At 44.1% G+C, this 21,794-nt stretch overlaps 1 protein-coding gene across 1 annotated transcript in view; it reads right to left on the reverse strand.

Moving 5' to 3' along the window:
• The window catches only part of Enpp6 (ectonucleotide pyrophosphatase/phosphodiesterase 6), a 104,322-nt gene extending 86,672 nt beyond the window's left edge, over positions 1-17,650 (reverse strand). The window contains exon 1 of the mRNA XM_032919021.1: positions 17,355-17,650. Within this exon, the coding sequence (XP_032774912.1) occupies positions 17,355-17,595 (241 nt within the window). The 5' untranslated portion in view covers positions 17,596-17,650. The remainder of the gene's footprint in view (positions 1-17,354) is intronic.
• Positions 17,651-21,794: the final 4,144 nt, after the last annotated feature.

Raw genomic sequence — 21,794 nt, forward strand, 5'->3', positions numbered from 1 at the left:
CACACACATAAACACACACACATACATACATACCACATACACATACACACACACGTGTACACACACACTACACACACACTACACACCACGCACACCACACACATTACACCATCACACACACTATACATACCTTACACACACACTACACACATGCACACACCACACACAAACACACCCCACTACATATACACACACCATACCCCCACACACACACATACACCGCATACACATATATCACATACATGCACAAACACTTAGGAACACCACACACACACACACACATCACACACACACACACACCCCAAACCACACCACACACATATACACACACAAACAATAAATAGTAAATAAATAATAAACATGTAGACTTTAATCAAAGAGGCATTGATTGAGTTTCTACAAAGTGTCAGAGAGCGCGAGGCAGGCAGAGTGGGCAGTAGAGCGGGCCCCATGCTGCTCTGACTGAAGCACCGTGCCGTCCCTATGTCTCCATGATCAAATGCAATTAGAAGCAACTAGCCTAAAGCTGCATCTTGACGGTCTGGGTCAGTGTCCCAGATGTGGATTATCAAAAGAGGCCTGTTTAAACCGGTTTCCACAATTGTACAGCCTTGCCCATTTGGAATAAGAAGCTGAGTGTCTGAGGTTGAATCATCTCTTTTATACACAACACCAGTCACGATTAGTGTTCACATTGTCCATTGACACACACAAAGGAGGGCTTAAAACATAGGGAGCCAAGAGGCTGCTTAGTCTGCAGGAAGCTTGGAAAGGCAGGGACCCTCTGCTGTGGATTTCTGAGTGGACAGGCAGCTACAAGGTCTCTGTCTGGGAGAGAGATGCTTAGAAGAATGTTGCTTGTCCAATCCTGTCCTTGGAACCAGGAAGGAAAAGCCATCTGACGTTACGGGGGATGGGGGTGGGGTTAGAGTTGGGGAGGATAGGATTTTGTGCCCACACCTTTTCCCCATATAGACTATGTCATCATGAACAAGTAACTCTGTCTCAAAGCTGAGGTTTCCCCATCTGCAAAGTGAGAACTATTGTTGCTGCCCTACACGGTTCCTGTGACTGCATTTGAGTATATAAAGTACTTGGCACGGCACAGAGTGTAGTACACATTCTGGAAATGTGCATTCTGTGCCCTGCTTGCCTGAATCTGTCTCCTTGTAATGAAGGAAAACAATCAGAATGCTGGAGAACACAGGCTCAGAAGACACAGAACACTGTCTTCTGAGATGACCGTCCCCATGGGAAGTGACGCTGTCAACACACACAGCAACGGATGGGGAGGGGTGGTCCCCTGTTCCATCCCTGATGTGCCCTGGCTACATGATGTCAGACAAGCTAGGTACCTTCTCTAGACAGGAGCTCTATCCTCTATAAGTATCCCACGGAACTCCTCAGGTGGAAGAAATGCCTGTTTTTATTTTAGAAAACCTGTTCTTATGCTTAAACATGCTAAAATGTCTATAAGAATATTCGAGTTAATTTAAAAATTCATAAAGGTAGCAAGACACAATAACCACACTAGATCATTTGTGTTCTGTATGTTAGATAAGTGAAATTAGGAAAATAATTCCCTTCACAACATCAAAAGATATAAATATATAGGCATATTTAACGCAGAAAACACAAGACCAGTTCAGCGAAAGCTATGAAGTATTGTTGGTGGAAACTCAGAAGAAATGGAAAGACATTTGTGGCTGGCGTTTGCTATTTTGTGGGTTCTTTCTTTAACCCTTCTACTCCTTTTTCTTTTACCCCTTCAACTCCCTAACACTAGATAGGAAAGAAAAAAATTAATAGAGAGGGGAAAAAAGAGATCCCTGAATAAAGTCAGGGGTCAGAAAGGAGGGGATGTTATCATTAAACTACCTCCTGCTGACAGGGGGTGTTGAGTTCCTTGGGGCAAGTTTGATCCTGATAACTAATTTCTTCTTCTTTTTCTTTGTGCAACTACTTAACAAACCATACCCACAACAAACAATCAACAACAAACAACCACCACCTTTCTCAGGGCCCTGGCATTTATCTACCCTCTGAAAAGTCCTCAGGATTCCAAACGTCGCACCATTGCAGAAACTGTCTGCAGCTGGTAAAACCACGCCCCTGCTAGAGCGCGAGGCAAACCATACTCGGCAGCTATGGACGATCTGAAGCAGCCTCACATCCCACACCTGGGTTTAAAATGAAAGCAGATTTTTATTTTTGTGTTTTTTTAAAGAAACCAAAACTCCAGAATTCTCACTACAAATGCCCCATGTTCATCAACCAGAAGATTTATTAATACATCCTCCTGGTTGATCTACAAATTCAGTATATTCCCTATTGGATTCTGATTAGCACACCGTATTTTGGAGGGGGTGGTAAACTGACAAGCTCATTCTAAATTCATGTGAAAACTCAGAACAACCAAAACAATCTTTAAAAAGAACCAGGTTGGAAGGCTTACACATACTGCCCTTAAAACCAACTACAAAGCCACATGACATTCATATTATCATGATCCTTGCAAAAGAACACACACACACACACACACACACACACACACACACACACACACACACACACATCCCTACGGAATAAAATTGAGACCCTCTAACAGGATCACTTTAAGTTCACAGATTCACAAACCTAGAGTTAAACGTATAAAGCCCTTAGAAGAAAATACAAGGGATATTTTTGTGATTGGGGGTTAGACAATGACTTCTCAAATATGTCAGTACAAGAATAAATGGTGATTTAGAAAAACTGATAAATAAAACTTCGCTCACATTTAGCATATGCCTCAAGACATTCCATTAAAAAAACAAAACAAAACCCAAAAGACAGCTCACAACCTGGATTATAAAGTATATATCTCATAAAAATTATATCCAGAATGTATAATGAACTCCTACAGGTAAAAAATTTAAAAAGACAATCTAATTTTTCTAAAGGCTAAAAGGATTTAAACAGACAGTTCTATTATGAAGTCATCAAATATCCAAAAGCACATGAAAAAAATGTCAAACACCATCAGTCACTGGGGAAATGTAAATTAAAGTCATAATGAAATACTGCCTCATCTTCCACTAAAGTAACTGAAAGAGAAAGAAAGGGAGGGAAGAGGAAGAAAAGGAGGAGGAGGAGGAGAGGAGGGAGGAGGAGGGGGAGGGGGGAGGGGGGGGGGGGAAAGGAAGAGGGGGGGGGGAGAGGGAGGGGGAAAGGATACAGCATATAGGAGGAAGGTAAAGCACTCTTAATGGGTTTCAGGACCTACTAGGAAATGAAAAGGGGAAGGCTCTTCCAGAATTAAGAATTTCAGCTAGAAGAAACAAAAATTTTTTGGAAGTTTGCACCAAGAGACAATGAATGCTTCATGAGGGTGAAATGCATTAAGCAAACATATTAAGCAGTGTGTGACTTTCTAGAGCAGTGGTTTCAGCCTTCTTGACACTGCCGTCCTTTTAATACAGTTCCTCATGCTTGGTGACCCCCAGCCATAAGATTATTTGTGCTGCTACTTCATGATTGGGGGATGTAAAACCATGCCGGGAAGTCTGGTAAGGTAGAGCAGGTTGAGACCCAGAGTCTTGGTGGGCTCACACCTGAGGCTTGGGTGACTCCTAGCTCCCTGCCAGACTCCCGACCTGGAACGCATGCCAAGCTTCCCACATAGAAGAGAGGTGTCCTATGGTCACACAGGCCCCGGAACATAGGTCTCCATGCTAATGAGGCCCCGAGGGCTTAGCCAATAGATTTCTCTTCCCAGACATTCCTCCCTGCAAAAGGTATTTAATCTCAGGTCCACCTTGAGAAGTGGGGTATGGTATGTTATGCATCCATTTTCTGCCATAAACAACCAATAAACTGTTTAGAACCACGAACCATCTCTTTCGTCACAATCAGCTATCTGGAGCCATGGAGAAGGCATTCGACTACAGAACCACGGCCTGATTCTTCCTTAATTAGAAGGCCTCTCTGTGCTCCTAGCCAGGACCACCACCACGCCCACATCTGCCACCCTAAGGACAGTCACCACTGGGAGAAGCCATAGTCCACCTTTCCCTGGCCTGCTAGACGCTGTCGCCAGCCCATTGCCCCAGACTCCATTCTCTGCTCTTTCTCAACGCCCAGCAGTGTCTGGATGTCCAAGAGTCAGAGAACCTTCACGGGCTGGCCCCTGAACCAGCTCAGACTGTGCTTTCAGGAGTCTCACGTACAGGTTGAGACTTGCTGTTCTAGACAGTTCCACTTCCTCCCTTAGCTGAATCCTATCTTGCACACACAGGGAATAAAAAAGCAACAGCAACCCAGAGAAGGTTAGCCATGCAAGAGCGAAAAGACTAGTCTGGGGAAAAACGGAAGCGCAGAGGAGTGACCACGCTTCCTTCTGTGACCTTAGGGGAGGTGCAACCTTCTCTTCACTCAGATCCCTGCCTTTGGTGTGGCAGTGCTCTAAGTCAGCTTGAGTCTTGGCCTCTATCCTGTTCTGTTCAATAAGAGGAATTCACCAAACTGTCCAAACCTTTCGCAGTTACCGTTTGGAATGCTGAATGTCTCTGGGGAAATCTAGACCCAAACAGAATGGACTTCTTACAGCTACTCTCCCAGGTTGAGTTAGAGGCGTGCCATAGTGGATGTGACAGTCACCTACAGGAGTGTATAGAACATGGTTTGGGATTAAGTCCAGCTGGTTAAGATGCAGGAAGATGGGTCAGTTTGGAGATAAGTAGAATCTCAAATTAGTTCCACTCTTACAGCCCAGTTAAAACCAGGAATGGGTCCAGGGTACTCAAAGGTCCAAAATGGCAGGCTGAACATGGCTCTGATGTTGCTTTTGTCCCGAGCAATGAGAAGCACATCTAATGTAAAGAAAAGGGAAGGGAACTTGGAGGCTTTCACAGTATAACCACGAGAATGCAGAATCTAGAGAAACCAAAATGGGTACATTAAAATATGCTAAGGAAGTTATCAGAAAAACAATGGAATCCCAGTCAATTGGGGGTGGGGGACTCAACAACAAAATCTCAGAGTCCAAGAGAAACATAGACAATATGAGCCTGCTTCTGGGGAGTCAGATGGATGTCTAGTTACCCGTGTGGAGCCACGAAAGCCCAACAAATGGGAATCAACACCTCCATCAAGCAAGTCTGGGGCCCAGTGCATAGACTGTCTGCCGTCGACTTAGGCTCTTAAGGGGCTGTAGACCAAGAGCGAGGCAGATGGCTATGTTGACTGGTCTAGTCTGCAGGGGTAGTGTAACGGACCCACCTGAGGAATGGAAGTCGTGTATAAGATGGAGCTTCATTGGCTCTCTTTAATCATGTGCTTGACTGGGTCAGTGAAGGAGCCTCTTTAGCAGTGTTTTTCAAAGAATAATGGGGTAACATTAACAGGGGCCTCCTGAGCCCTGACTGATTGCTGTTCACTAGCCTGCAGTGTAGACTGGGGGGGAAGGGAACCACAAAACTTGCTTTACCTTCGCTAAGCTTGAGAATACCTTTGGGATGGAGAATCATGACTATGTGTGTATGCATGTGCACACAAGTGCATGTGCATACAAATGCATGTGGAGGTCAGCGGTCAACCTGAGTGGTTTTTTTTCAGGTACTATCACCATGTGTGCACGTGCATCTGTGTGTGTGTGTGTGTGTGTGTGTGTGTGTATGTGTATGCATGTGTGTGTATGTGTGTGTGTTATCAACCTTGTGGGATTTTTAAATGTATATCTGTTTGTGGTTTCCAGGTATATGGTCCATATGTCGAGAGGGTACAGAACTTGAATACACAAAAAGTCCTTGATCGTCTCTGAAGGTCCTTACTGATGCCGCTTGCTGTCTTCTGCTTCCTGGTGGACCTGGCTGGACAGAGTAAAGAGATGTTGCCTCAACACCAAGGAGCAGAGTTGACCTGAGATGGAGGACCATGTATAAAAAGGGTTTAAATAACTCATCACTTAGCTGTAGACACCACACAGTTAGGAAAGTATTTGGCCTAGTGACTTTGCAACATTTTCTAGAGGCTGTTGAAGCCAAGAATATAGCCTTGGTGACTTCCCAAAGGTCCTCATGCCCTCCCAGGTCTGACTTCCAAGTCAGTATATCCACCATCAGCTCAAGTGTGATGTTTAGACTATCTTTACAATTAATAGAAACTGATACTCAGAGAAGAAAGCAGGTATTCAAATCCACATTGTTGGGGGTGGGGTGAATGTGAGGAATAATCTCTTTAATGCATGTTTCACTCATCTGGACTAGCAGCGTGGAGGTGGCAGGGACGTAGGGAGTATGTCCCAGGTTAGGCTGTCAGACTGTGATAGCAAGTGAGTGATGAACGCAGAAGTTCTCCAAAACATCAAGGTTTGTTTAGGATTTTCGCCTTCAAGCATTAAAGCAGAATTGTTTTCTCAGGTCCACCTCTGGAAGTCAAGTGTTTATTTAGGCAATCAGATCCTTTTTCATGGAAAGGCAGACATGCACAGAGCTGGTGAGCTGGTTTGATTTGTGTGCAACGTCTGGAAGAAGAGAACACATTCCAGAAGTCTCTCAGGTGGATTCTGGGGGTGCCTCAACTACTGCAACTACGATATGGGGACTTTGGCTGTGGCCCCCTGCGTCCTCAGCCCAGAATCTTTGTCATAGCCCATCAGCACCAGTGAGATACAGCAAACAGCTTTCTCTGAATGCTTGAATCAGATCAAAGTGCTGTGATTATAAAGAAGGATGCCTCTAGGGTTGTCATCTACCTGGTCTTAGTTAGGGTTTCTACTACTGTGAAACAAAACAAAACAAAACAAAATAAAACAAAACAAACAAAACACCATGACCCAAAGCAATTTGGGCAGCAAAGTTTGTTTCAGCTTACAGTCCCACATCACTGAGGGAAGTCGCCAGAACATAAACAGGGCAGGAACCTGGAGACAGGAACTTATGTAGAAGCCATGAGAAGATGATACTCTCTGGTTTTCTCAGATTGCTTTCTAATAGAACACAGGACATCCTGTTTGGGGGATGGCACCATCCACAATGGACTTAGCCCTTCCTACACCAACTGATAATTAAAAAATAAAATGCCCTACAGGCCAATCTGGTGCAGGCATTTTCTCAATTGAGGTTTCCTTGTTCCAAATGACTGTGGGCTGTGTAGAGTAGAACTAACATAAAACTAGCTGGCATACCCACAACCCTGGCTCTGTCTCCAGCCCTCGGACTCTCCTTGGAGTCTCACTACTAGGATTCCGACACCTACAACACCCCTAACACACACCTGGCAGTCACTAATGCATAGTTGGCAAGCCTTTCAGACAGAGGACTAGCAAGATAGTATGGCTTATCCAAAATCCCAGATAAATGTGGCAAGATCAAGAGGAGAGGCTTGATTTAAGACTCCCATTCCTGGACCCTCATTCCTGGACCCTCTGTGGCCTTCCAACTTGTCCCACATGGGTCACTCTAGCTAGACAAGCTAGGACGAGTAGACAAGGCTACTCACAGCTGACAGTGACAGGCTAGAGTACGTGGTCCAATCCACACAGCACACAGGATGTATTTATTGCAGACGGCTGCATATATTCTCATGACTACTGACCCCGCCACAGCCTGGGCATCCGCAGAAGCACTTCCTCTCAAAGACCATGGCCAGATATCTGCCATGTTCCAAAGCACAAGTTCATTTATAATTCTATCTTGTGCAGCTCTTTGTCTCAATGTCTGCGGACTCATCACTCTAAGACCTGTCTATTGGATCTTCTCCCCTTGTTCTCAAAAGGACTGAAGATGCGTGTTGGTTACAAGTAAGTGTCCAGCAAGAGTCAAATGCTACCCATAGGACCCGAGCTTCAGACCCGCCCAGGTTCCTGCCTGTTTAAATTGTGGATACAATAGCTCTATTCACCCAAGGAGAGGCAGACTTGCGAAATGCGAGTAGGTGTTGTTAAACGGGCTCTGAAAGAAATTTTAACTTGATGAATCAGGCTTCCTTAATTTCAAGTGACTTTTACTCCTTTTTGGCACAGGATTTTGGTATGAAGCAGGTCTGGATAACAGAATAGTCTCACCAAAGTCCCAGAAGCCTTAGGAAAAGGCATGTGGTCCTATCAATCAAAAATAGGCTGGAGCAAGCACGACCAGAGCTAGGTCCGCCATAGTTTGTAGACCACAAGGGCTCCATTTGGACGAACTTCTGGGGGATAAAAAGGCCTGCTGTTATTGTAATCAAAAGCTTTCACCACATTTTAAGGCTTTCCCACTACTTCACCAATCCCTCCTTCAGGCAGCGGGTTTCTAGCAGACCACTGCTATCCAGTAAGAATGCCCTCATCATGGTGGCCAAGAGAAACATGCTTTGTGAAAAGTGGCACTTGAGTGTGGGGAGGTCACTGATGGAAGCTTAAATAATGTTGTGCCAGAAGACAGTATTTCTTGCAAATACTTACGGCAACCCCGCCCCCCTCCCCGAAGGCATAAGTTGGCTAAAGCTCTTTAGGGCCTCTGCTGCCCGCACTTCGTCTACCCAGTATGCTTTCAGCAGCTTCCTCGGGCTTGTTACAAACACAGAGGTCTTACTCTGAAGTATGGAGAGATGCTCTTAGGTGTCTTTGGAAAATAAGTAGAAGATAGACTAAAGGTCCCGCGGTGAGAAGCTGTAAGTTAGTCGTGTTTGTGAGAACTACATCAGATGTGTGGAAGGCAGAGAGAACTCCTCGAGCTCCCTTCCCTTGAATTCTTTCCTATCTGCCTCTCAGTCTGTCAGAAAACCCTTCCTCAAAGTGATCCCTTCACAAAGAATGGATGTTTATCCATTGAAGGGAAAATGGAGGGGAGAGCTCACTGAATTACCCTTCCCTGGGTTTTCAAAGACTTCCGCCAGTCACGTGTAAATAAATTTACAAGCCCGTTCTTCCTGTGTCCCTCTAGCCACACCCAGATGGCCGCTGCCTTTTACAGCTCTCCTTCATCTTACTCACATTGACCTCTCTTAGTCTATCATGCTTTCCTACTGCCACACTCTTTATTGGTGTTGTTTTCTTTGATTATCTGGCTCCAATTTAATTCCCTACTTTAAAGTCTTTCTGCGCATCTTACAATATTTAATTATAAACTCATTCTCTCTGTGGAATTGGTCAAGACCCTTGCAACTCCCAACAACACCCACTTCTTCCCAGGTCTAGGCCCCTGTCTGCATGTTGTTAAATTAGGTTACTCCATTTCCACTTTAGGCTGCCTCCTGTTTCGGTCTGTGTGGTGGTTTGAATGAGAATGATCCCCAGAGGCTCATATGTTTGAAAGCTCTGTGCCCCACTGGTAGAACTAGGAAAAGTTGGGAGTTGCCAACTTGCCAGGACCACAGTTAAAATCTCTCTCAGTCTGTCTCTGTCTCTGTATGTTTCTCTCTGTATCTGTCTGTCTCTGTCTCTGTTTTTCTCTGTCTCTGTCTCTCTCCCTCTTTCCCCCTGCCTGTGGATCAGGATGTAAAGTTCACAGCCGTGACTCTAGTGCATGACTGTCTGCTCCCCATCATCATTGTTATGGACTAACCCTCTAAAACTGTAAGCAAGACACCAATTACATTCTTTTTATAAGAGTTCCCTTGGTCATGGTATCTCTTCACAGCAATAGGACAGGAGCTAAGAGACCCTGTTATTTATTATTTAACTCAAACAATCTTTGACACTTAGGTGTCTTCAAAATCCTCCACTCATCGAAGTTGGTTAAATGCAATAAGATTTGCAAGTTTCTCATTGCAGCTGATACCATTTTAAGTGTATTTGTGGCGCATTCTTTAAAGCTAAGAGCAACTGCCGGCCTCCTTCTGGGAGGACTGTATATCTCTCACTATTGGCACCAAGCTTGGCCATGTGGTGTTCTTCAGTCCCTGAAATGTGAGCATGTGTGATATGTGCCACCTCCGAGCAGAGACTGTAAACACACCACATTGTTCTGCTATTTTCTGTTTCATGCCGTCTTTTCTAGAAGATGCTTGTCTTCAGTCTGGGTCCCAGTGTGCAGGAAAACAGAGGCAGAGTTAATACCACCAGCCATGTTCATGATGGAGAAATGAACCATGTCTCTGGTACTGTTTGGATTTTCTTGTAACTGAAGCATAGCTTATTTTGAACTTACCAACAGCATGTATAATGTACACAGCTATAAAAATGCTAATTTAACACACATACACTCTCGCTCTGTCTTCATAATAAACCCACTGGCTAATTTTTACTATGTCCATCCTAACTTAAAAAAATGAAAGTTAAGGCTGATCAAATTCTGAAAGTCAAAGTATATGTCAAAAAAGATTAAATTGTGTGTGTAGTGTTTTGAATGATAATGACCCACCTAAGCTCACATATTTGCATGCTTAGTCCCCAGCTGGTGAACTGTTTGGGAAGGATTAGGAGGTGTGGCTTTGTTGGAGGAGGTTTCAAAAGCCCATGCTAGGCCCAGTCTCTGTCTTTCTCTGTGTCTGTGTCTGTGTCTGTGTCTGTGTCTGTGTCTGTGTCTGTGTCTGTGTCTGTGTCTGTGTCTGTCTGTCTCGTGTGTCTCTCTCTCTCTCTCTCTCTCTCTCTCTCTCTCTCTCATGTGTGCCTGCTACCTGTGGATCAAGATGTAGAACTCTCAGCTCCTTCTCTAGCACCATGCCTACATACATGCTGCCATGCTCCCCACCATGATGATAACTAACTAGCCTTTTAAAACTGTAAGCAGGCCCTCATTAAATGCTTAAAAAAAATATAAGAATTGCTTTGGTCATGGTGTTTCCTCACAGAAATAGAACAGTAACTAAGACAAATAGTACTTTTTGTAGAAAATCCTTCACTTTCTACTCTACCATGTGTTATAGGTATCCTTCAAAAATATATTGAAGCTCTAGTCCTCAGCACCTACAAAGATGATCTTGTTTTGGAGCTAAGACCTTTGTTCTAGTTTCATTTCTGTTGCTGTATGTCTTATTAGGGTTTCTATTGCCTCCATGAAAAAACCACCATGACCAAAAAGCAAGTTGGGGAGGAAAGGGTTTATTCAGCTTATACTTTCAGATCATCGTCCATTATTGGAACAAGTTAGGACAGAAACTCAAGCAGGGCAGGAACCTGGAGGCAGGAGCTGATGTAGAGGCCATGGAGGGGTGCTGCTTACTGGCTTGCCTCACATGGCTTGCTCAGTCTGCTTTCTTATAGAGCCCAGGACCACCAGCCCAGGGATGGCACCACCCACAGTGGGCTGAGCCCTTTCCCATTGATCACTAATTAAGAAAACGCCTTACAGCTGGATCTCTTGGAAGCATTTCCTCAACTGAGGCTACTTGATGACTTGATGTCAGGTTCACATAGAAAGCCAGGTAGTACATTGTGATAAAATACCCTGATAAAAAATCAATCTAGAGGCCAGAAGTCCAAGATGAAGGCATCAACCAAGTTCATTCTTCTGCAGCTTCTCTATTAGATTAGAGATAACCACCCTCCTTGTGGGCTTTCAGAGGGTCTTCCCATTAGACCTTCTGGGTTCCAATCTTCTCCTCATATAGAGACAAGTGATTTTAGATCAGTGATTATTCTAATTTACCTAAATTACCTATCTAGCAGACCTCTTTCCTACAAGTCAAATCCTAGCGAATTAGGGACTTGACTCATGAATGTCACAGTGGATACAAGTCATCTCATAACACTACCTCATGCTTTTGAGTATCTGAGGAGCTTCTCACGGTGCTAGAATGCACAGATTGGCCACAAGAGTAGTAAAGTCTGGAGTGACTAATGGAGTCTCTTTGAAGTTTTTCTAAAGAGTGACACAGATAGATGCATGTTTTCCAAAGACTTCTCTGGTTCTGTCATGTGACTATAGAACACGGAAGGCAGAACAGCCAGAGCTGTGAAGCTGCTCTAGGCAAAACCACAAGTACTGGCAACAGAGGTGGAAGAACCAGAGTCTGGGCATGCGCCTGGTAAGTGCAGCTGACTCAGGCTGTGAGAGAGAAAGATCAGGAAGAAGAGGAAGAGTCAGGAGAAAGGACCACGGAGGAGTCGACGAACCAAGAGGAAGCAGCCAATCAGTGACGGGGAGGGTGGGGTGCGTGCTGGCTCCCAGATACGCTGTCAAGGAGGAGGTGTGTCAAATGTTGGTACCGCGCAAGACTCCAAAGTGAGGAATGGAGCTTGGACCTCCAGGCTGTCACCTGTGAAAACAGAAGCTTAAGGGGTTGGTATAGGAGAAAGGAGACTGATGCCCAAGTATAGGACACTTACTAGTGGAGGTATCTAAATCCGTTAACACGGGGTGGGCTCAGTCGTCTTGTGTCAATGCCGAGTTCCAGAGCAGAGAGGAAGCATCATTCTCCCCGGTGTCATGGGAACGTGAGGTTCATGGGGACCGTGCCCTGCCCCTACAACAGCCCGAATTCTGCCAAAGCCTGAGAATGTGTGCTTTTCTCAAAACATAATTGTTTAAGTACTTCCTGCACTGATCTTTGGTCCAAGTAATGGCAGGTTTTAATTTACATCAGGTGTTTTTCTTTAAAGTGTGGTGAAGCCTCCTTGCCTTGCAGTCTGTTATCCATAGAATGTTGTGTCCTTGATACCTGGAAAGAATTTGTATCGAATATAATTTTTGGGAGTGTGAGAGGAAACACACTGGCACAAACACTAATTAGGGGCAGTTAACATCCTGGCTTTTGTTTTGAATTCCACAAAGGATTTATAAGAGCATCGTTAGGCAGACTTAGGCAGATTCCTGCTGCCTCCTGGGCGCATCCTGACACCTCAACCTTTGACCTGGGTCTCTGGAGAACTTGCTCTCTTAGTCCACTCTCCTGCTAACATTCTGAGGTCAGTAGAGCAAAACACTCACCACCACCCCTTCCTTGCTTCTTGTTTAAATGATCATTTTTGCACGTTTTGACGTCTTGGCAGAATTTTTTAAATGAAGCTAAAATTCTAGACTGGCTTACCAGCTATGCTGGGCGTTTCTGGACCACTCCAACTTCTTAATCAAAAACTTAACAAACAAGTGTTCCTGACACTGGGTAGTATGTTCTCTGACCCATGACATGAATTGAACAAATCACTCTATTTTCTCCCATTGATTATATGTGAATTCCACCAAACCAAAATGTGAGTTCGCCCACTAAAGAAATTCTCACTTTCCAGAAAGGTCTCCAGGAAAAGGAAATTAAACCTTTAAAAGGAACTCTAACCACCTTTAAACTGTGGTTGTATTTTAACTAACATTAACTTGATCCACATGCCCTGACCTGCAAAAAGACTATGCAGAAAGACAGATGTAACCAAGTAAGCCATGCTTCTGCCTGTTTGCCCAGCCCAGATCTGAGCATCATGTTGCTTTCTCACCAGGCATGATGGTGCATAGCTGTAGTCCTAATACCAAGAGCAGGGCTGAGGCAAGAAGAAAATGAGCTCAGAGCTAACCTGGGCTAAATGGTTCAGTGCTGACAAAACTATTTCCTTATGCTACTGTGATCGGAAGGAAATTCTGGCCTTTCTGGCATACCATGTAACTACTTCTTGACCCTCTCTGTTTGAATTTGCCCAACTTTCCTCTCTTCCCCCAACTCCACAAGCTCAAACCCCAACACATGCCACAGCAGAATACCCCAGGCTAGACTAAAGAGATGGTGGGTTTGGTTTCTTCTGAAGTTTCTCTCTCTGAATATTTCCCTGCTGTGTCATAACCTGGCCTTTTCTCAATTCACAGCATATATCTGGTGTCTCTTCCTTTTCTCATGGTAACACTTGTCATAGTGTAAAGGAAGCTTGCCCTGACACATCATCTAAACATAATCATTCTTTATATTGTTATTATTTATTTACATGCGTTGGTGTTTTGTCTGCATGTGTGTCTGTGCAGGGTATCAGATCCCTGGGAACTGGAGTTACAGACAGCTGTCAGCCTCCATGTGGATGCTGGAGTTGAACCTGGGTCCTCTGGAAGAATAGCCAGTGCTCTTAACCACTGAGCCATCTCTCCAGCCCCCCATGTAACTACTCTTTAAAGACCATGTTTACAAACACAGTTAGGTACTGAGGCAGTGTGGACCGGAATATCTATTATAATTTGGACAGAGTGTGGGCAACTGAACTCACGACACACTGTAATATAATTTAGAATTATTAGTAGGTCTCTGTTCTCTGAGCGGCTCTTTCCCTCGAGCTGAGTGTAAATGTCCTTGGTGAAAGGTCCTGTTTTAAGACTCATGATTACAGCAATCAATTGATTGATCTTCTTAATCACTACCAGAAATTTGTTCACATTTGTCCTGTTGGAAATACCGGGGGTGGGGGTGGGGTGGGGGGAGAATTAGCACAGTGGCTTCTTCATATTGGATGGGACTGGAGAATCTCTGACATTGTTTACAAATAAGTTTCTTTATTCATCACTATTCACTGACTGCCCTAAAAAACTCTGCCTCTAGAGAGTCTTAGCCATTTGTTAACTTCTAAATGAAAGCCTCCCTAGAAGGCTGTATTAACCTAGCTTCTGTCACTGATATGAAATGTCTGAGGCTGGGGACTTTATATATAGAACATTAGCTTGTTTGGTTTGCAGTTCCGGAGGCTGTAAGCCCCGGACTGGGTGGTTCCGTTGATTTGGGCTTTGTTGAAGTCCTGAGGGCACACGGCATCACGGCAAGAGAACACACGGAAGAAATAAATTTTCTCTCACAATAGAACCTATCCGGGGGTCAGGTTATCGAGTTTCTATGATAAGTCAATCCTGTGAGAACTCACAGATTACATGAGAAATACACTAGTTTCTCTCCTGGGAGCAGGTCCCCGCAGTGACCCGAGAACGTCCCAGTAGTCTTTATCTCCAGAAGCTTCCGCAGGATTTCTCAACATAGCTGCTTGGAGGACCAAGCCTCCAGCACACATCTAAGCAACAGATGGGGCCCAGTCCTAGCATCCTGAACTCCCATGCATTGCTCACTTCCATGACTGCATCCAGTAACACCTGAAACCCTGGAGAGAGCTAGACCTGGCAGTTCATCTCATCTTGTGCTACAGTCGAGGACACAGAGGCCAAGGACAATCAGAGGATTGTCAAAGTTCTTCCCACGAGCAAGTGCTTCTGACTCCAGACCAGCGGTATTTTCCTTCCAATAACCCATTATCCCTCATTATGTGAAATAAAAAATATCAAGGGCTTTTGGTCTTCTGGGCACTAATCCATGTAATGAAGCAAGTATGGTTCCTCTCACGAATTCCGGGAAATCCAAACGGCCTACCTTTTGGCACCAAATGATCTACCGAGCAATTTTGTTGGTTTATAAAGCACTCAAGTGCTACACCACACATTTCAGTAGAATTCTCAATGGATATATTCTTCCTCATAAGCACAAATGGGATTTCTTAACATCAAGGGGAAAAATAAGTATAAATTTTTTGCAGAAAAATAGTCTAAGTTTACCGTTAGTCAGTTCTAGGACAGTAAACACGATATTGGTTGATTTGGTCTCCCCCACACCACGAGTGCAAGATAAATCACATGCAAAGTCAGTTGTGCATGAACACAAGTCTTGCTGGCCGCAACCTACCTCTAGCACCACTTCTAGAAACAAACAGAAGAGCAAACTTTTGAGTCAGGTAGTATATTTACTGTCTGAAATTCTATCCATAGAAAAGGGTGTACGTGACCCCCTCAGGCTTGTCAGAATTAGGATGAGATCTTTGTATGCTTGAAGCTACAGTCTCTCCCCCAGAGATTATTTTATTTTATTATTTTATTTCTTGAGGCTACAAAGACACACAGCTTGAGGTTATACCATTTTTATGGGATTGCTTGGTACGGTCTGTATCCCATAGGGACCAATAGCCTGAAAAAGGTGTGTGTTCACTTGACAGAGCCTTTGTGCCAATGTGCACTTGAGCCATGTCAGGCCTGTGGGTCTGAAAAACAAACGCCCGTGTCATGGGCTCCGTGTCTATGTGGGGTTTGCAATGGTCCCTTTTCACTGATTGGAGCCTGACTTTGTAAGCTGGATCTTGTTCATTATCCACTGTAACTGAAAAGGCTGCATGTGGCAGCTTATGAATTGTGTCTCCCGGCAGACTCTGAAAGACAACTAGAGAACGGGTGCCCAGTGTATGTGAAACTCCCCGTGGAGAACAGGGCTGGGACACACAATTACATCTATGTGTAACCCAGAAGCCTGCAAACTGTTTCCCAGTGAGCGAGTGTGCATGAAGCAGGCCCAAGGAAGGCCGGAGAGTCTTTTGTTAACTGTTTATCTCAGAGACTGCTTTATTGTCAGGGTTGGGTAACAAACCAGTTCCTTGCTTGTGTGCAGCCTGATTTTTTTTCTCCCCCATATCTCCATTTCTAATTCTCGTAAATATAATAATCACAAAGTATAGATTCCCTTTTCTTTGAGGAGTCAGTGCATGGTTACTTTGTGACTACCTAGGGCACCCATACAAGACAGAAATGCGAGTGTTCATGGCCCCTTTTCTGTTACTGTCATATAGTGGATTGTTCCTATTGCTGGTCACACAGCTAGAGAGACTTTCAGTCTCCTTTGGTCGTGGAGTTCTATAAAGCTATATAATGAGATGTCACAGGTCTTAGGGCTTGTCTGGAAACATCATTTCAAAGTTCTCCCTGGGTTCAGAGTGCACAGCGAAGTCCTCACTGCCTACTTGGTTGCCCCGGATAGCTGGCCCAAAGATCTCACAGCCTCTTGCTAGTTTTGCAGAGAACCCACCTACATTTGCAGAAGAGGCTGCAGATACCAAATGGATAGGCTCAGCCTTCCGGAATCACCTTTGGTATTCTGGCAATTCCAGATGGTGGAAGATCATCTTTAGTCAAATTCACTTTCCCAAGACAAGCAGCTGGAATTCTGTCCATTCCACTGGGGACTTGTACTCGTTTTCTGGTTAACTCCCTTTCCATAGATGCTGGACAACCTGAATTCCATGACAAGCATTACTTGTCCCTGTATCATTCATTATACCTGGTCGAAAAAGGCCAAAGCAGAAAGTGGCATTGCTGAAGAAGACCTAAAGAGTCCCTTCCAAGTTGTCTGGAAGCAAAGTTCCCTGTGGAGGGACCCTGAGAGTAACCGTCACAGCCTTACACATTGACAAGTCAGCCTGCAGGAATCTAGACCGCAGTAAAGGGACAGAGAGATTCGGTAGAGATACATGGAGAGACCCGTCCACAGTCTGAAATAGGTTCCAGGGAGGACATTTGTAGACAAACAAAACCATGACGAAATGGAAGTGTTAGTTGGGAAGACAGGCTCTTGCCTATCTCGGATGTCCCAAGGGACCAGGGACATATGAACACTAAGATTCCCGATGACCGACGCTGGCTGTGTCCTCACCTCTAAGAGGTGACGTGGTGGGTACTCACCGGTCATGAGGGTGTAGTAATTGGGATAGGAGAGGCTGGGGAAGTCTGGAGTCAAGTAATCCACTTTGACTCCTCTGTTCACGATCTCTCTGAAACCAGGCAAGGATGCCAGGGCATCCTCACTGATGTAGTCTGAGCGAAAACCATCCAGGAGCAACACCAGGAGCTTCCGGTGGGCAGAAGCTGGCCAAACCCAGCTGGACCCAAACAGCAGCAGGAAGGTCCAGAGCTTTCCTGCCATGCTGCCAGGAGCCTGCCGGAGCGAGCTGGCACAGCTGTGCCCTTGCAAAGACTGAGGATGGAGAGTCTGGAGCTATTCTCTCTTCTAGGGGCTGGACCTTGAGCTGTTGGCCTTCCTTAGCCAAGTTCACTTGCAGAATTTAAAGGGACAGCACTCCATTTTTTTACAAAAAAAAAAAAGAAAAACAAGAAAACCAGAGACTGACTGTCTCTAGATAGGGCGGGCTCTCTAACACCCCAGCATTAACACAAAAGGAGAAATACAACCTCATTGGTTTTTGTGAATGTTCCATAAATATAAGCATCCACCAAGAGGTGAAATCTTCAAAGTTTACAGAAGTCAACACAAGTTTGTAATTGTGCTGACCACAGGGAGGAGCCAGGGAGAAGGAAAAGTCTTTACATTTGTTCTGCCTGATTTAAACTTTCTAACTTCTCCACTTAACAGTTTAGTAAGTCAGAACTTACGGTATACATTAGAGGACAGCACAGTTAGGTGTGAGCTATGCAGTGTTGTCCCGGAGATAGCCTTTAAAAACAAATTATTTATCCAGGTCTCCACTACTGATGTTCTGTCTTCATAACCCCCCATTTATTGTTTTAATTTTCAAGTGCAAAGAAACTGTTGGCTCGTGGTGCTCCCTTGGAGGAGGGGCTGTTAAACAGAGGAGAAGCAGAGGTAGAGAGAAGGTTCTAGAACTGGATCAGAAGAGGTTGGACTGAGGCATCGTTGTCCCATGAGGGCAAGAGTGAGTGGGAGGATGGGACTCTGACACGGAAAAAGAGCTTGAAATAACAAAACGAGTGCTAAATCGGGAAGAACTAGGCAGGGGAACCCTGTCACAGGAAGAGGTCCAGCAAGGAGAGGGGAAAGGTTAAGTGCTCAGACTGAGGACATTTATAGCTTTTACCTGGTGCAAAATGAAAGAACAAATTTTATGTGAAAGCTAATGAAGTATGTGTGGCCACAAGCAACTTAGTAAATATTGGGTTGCATTGGTGTTACAGTGTTGCTTGGATGCCGAGCCGTGGCACCGGTTGGGCAGTCTGTGGCCAATCTCTTATCTTCGTGGTTCTGACCGAACGTTATCCTTCTCCTGCCTCAGCATCCCCTTGTAGTTAAAGTCGGACGCACCATGGACGAAGAGAAATTAGCCAGATTACATCTAAGTTGACTCAGACAAGAGCAAATCTTCACTTTCCCCTCCAATCAAAGGTCTTGCTTTTTACAACTAAGTTAAAATTAATTAAAAATTTTTTCTTATTAAAAAATAGAAAAGGGTCGTTTTACCCTTGATGTTTATTAGCTCGAAACAGAATATTATTCTTATCTGCTGGAACGGTCACATGTTATTGCTTCAGTAAATAGAAGACAGGAGATATGAAGGAAGGGGGTGGGGAGGAGAGGGACCAGAAGCCGGGGAAGGAGGACCGGAAGTGGGAGAGGTCTGCTGATAGCTGGTAGGTGCTCAGCCCTGGGCATCCTGCATAGGAGGAAGCCCAAAGAAACTGCAGGCTCAGCAGGACTCTGAGACCTGAGTTTTCCTAGCGGGGCAAGCCGCATATCTGCCCTGAAGGGACCACTGGGAGAATCAGTTTTCATACTTCTAAAATGAACATAACATGACATTAGAGAGGCTTTTGATCTGGCTATTTTTCCTTTTGGCCTTTTTGTCTATGTGGCATTGCCTATGTTATTACTGCTAAGAATTTAACACTTAATGTGTCCAGATTTCCTGTTTTCGCTTCTTGAATTTCCACTAAAATCATCAAGTTATTCATCCACTCTTAGCCATGTACAATAACTGGTTTTTTAGAAAGAGGATTTTAATTTTTTTTAAGATAATTACGTTTTCTGCCAAGTCTGTCACATTTTAACTACTTAGGGGATTGGGTCGTTTTATTTTTAGACACTTATTAATCTACACAGCTTGTCTTTCTTTTGCCAGCCTTGGTGATAATAATCTCCAGGGTGGTTTGTTCAGTCTCAGTTCACACTGACTCCTTTCTAATCCTCTAGATTTCCTCTGCCTTACGTTTCCTTCAATATGTTGGTTTTATCTCTGTATTGGGTCTTTTCTTACAACTCTTTAAATGATAGCACTCAGATGTCCGACCTATTTATTAATCCTGCTCTTTTCTAGTTAATGTAATCAATACCTTTATCAAAGTCTTTCTCCTTTCCTTTATTTTGTTGCTTTTCTTGATGCTTCTGAGGGCAGAGTTAACTATTTGCATTATTTCTGGTTTAAGTTATAATTTTCGTTATGATTGTTTTAAGTAATGTTGTTTGTTATTATGCTTTTGGTGTGAGCATTTTTTTTCAGATTCAATAGGATTGTTACATAGTTTTCCAGTTATCCCTAGAGTTAAATAAAAGTCTAAAATGAATTCATTCTTTAAGGGGATAGTTGTCAGTGTTTAACTGAGTGGTTTCTGAGTTTCCAGAAACTATATCTGTCTGTTGCGTAGTGTATAGATAACGTGTTGTGCATTAAACCTTTGCTATTGCAGCTCTCTATTTGGCCAATCTAGGGGTTTAATAAAGAAGATATATGCTCTGTTTCCCCGCTATGAAGACTGATACATATTTAGTTGCTCAGCTTGATAAATTCCAGCATTTTGGATGAATCTCTAACTGTGTCCTGCTCAGGGAAACTGGCAGCGATGAGGTACAGATGTGCATGGCCCGGAGTAGTGGGAGAGGCTGATGCTCTCTTCCAAAGCCTTCAGGGTCCTGTTGCTCAGGGGCTTTCTAAACTCCAAGCTCTACAGCAGACTAGGAAGCTCTCTAAGTAAAAGTCTCGGAGTAACCAAAAGGCATTGCACTTCCCACAAGGAAACTATGTCTTCGTGGTCAAGGTTTATTTAAAAATCTGATTGTTTTTATAAGCTTTATCTAAATCACAGGTTCTCAAACTGTGGGTCACAAGCTCTTTGGGGTACAAAGACCTTTCCACAGGGTTTGTCTAAGATCATCAGAAAACACGGGTATTTACATTACAATTCATAGCAATAGCAAAAATTACAGTTATGAAGTATCAACGAAAATAATCTTATGGTTTGGGGTCACCACAACAGGAGGAACTGTATTAAAGGGTCATAGCATTAATGAAGTTGAGAACCACTGACATAAATGTTACACAACAGCTAATTTTAGACCACTGCTCACTTTTAGGACTAGCGTATCTGACCTTCCAGGTTTTCAACAGCTGTCCTTAAGAAGCCAAGACTAATAAAGATAAAGGGGCTAAAATAAGAGCCTCCTTCCACTTCTGCCTTGCCTCTGGCCAGATGCCAGGACATCCAAAGGACTGGTAAGTTACCTATTGTTTTGGTCAGAGAGGTCATGGAGACCCAGTCGTAAGACTCTAGTCAGTATACATCCTGTAAAGATCAAGGTAGTGCAATTAAAGAGAAAGGTATCCTCCGAGCTTCTAAGGGAAGGAAGCCTTGTAGTTAGGAAGACCTTGACCCCACCCAGAAAATGACACAACCAGATAGAAAAAAATCAAAGGAGTCCTGGCGACCCTCATCTGTAGGTGTCTAGGAACCATCCCTATGTAGGCTTGACGACAACAATGACGACGACGACGACGACGACGACGACGACGACGACGACGACGACGACGACTACTACTACTACTACTACTACTACTACTACTGGTTAATTTTTGCCACCTACATGATCTTAAACACTAAGAAGAAAAATGTAATCAGAGAGTAAGTTAATGAGTTGTATAATAAAACAAATTTCTACCAACCCCTTACCAGGATTCTCATCCTAATTAACCCTCTTTAACTAGGTTCAACTAGGTAGGGGACCGGGTGCTGCTAAAGACCTACAAAGGCAATCAATTATTCATGTAAGTGGCTTTAAGAAAGGACCTGACTGGGTCTTATTAAGTATCCCAGTAGCTACCAACCTCTAGGGAATTACTGTCAGGATTTTCTTTCTGTTACTGTGATAAAACACTAACACTAACCTAGAGGAAAGGGTTTATTTGGCTTACAGATTACAGCCCACTATCTCCGCAAGCAAAGCTAAAGCAGGAACCTGGAGGCAGGAACTGAAACAGAGACCACAAACAGCAGTTCTCAACCTGTGGGTCATGCATGACTCCTTCGTGGGCCACATACCAGATACTCTACACATCAAATTTTACATTGCAATTCATAACAATAGCAAAGTTACAGTTA

The sequence above is a fragment of the Rattus rattus genome, chromosome 13 (genome assembly GCF_011064425.1).
Source record: "Rattus rattus isolate New Zealand chromosome 13, Rrattus_CSIRO_v1, whole genome shotgun sequence".
NCBI lineage: Eukaryota > Metazoa > Chordata > Mammalia > Rodentia > Muridae > Rattus > Rattus rattus.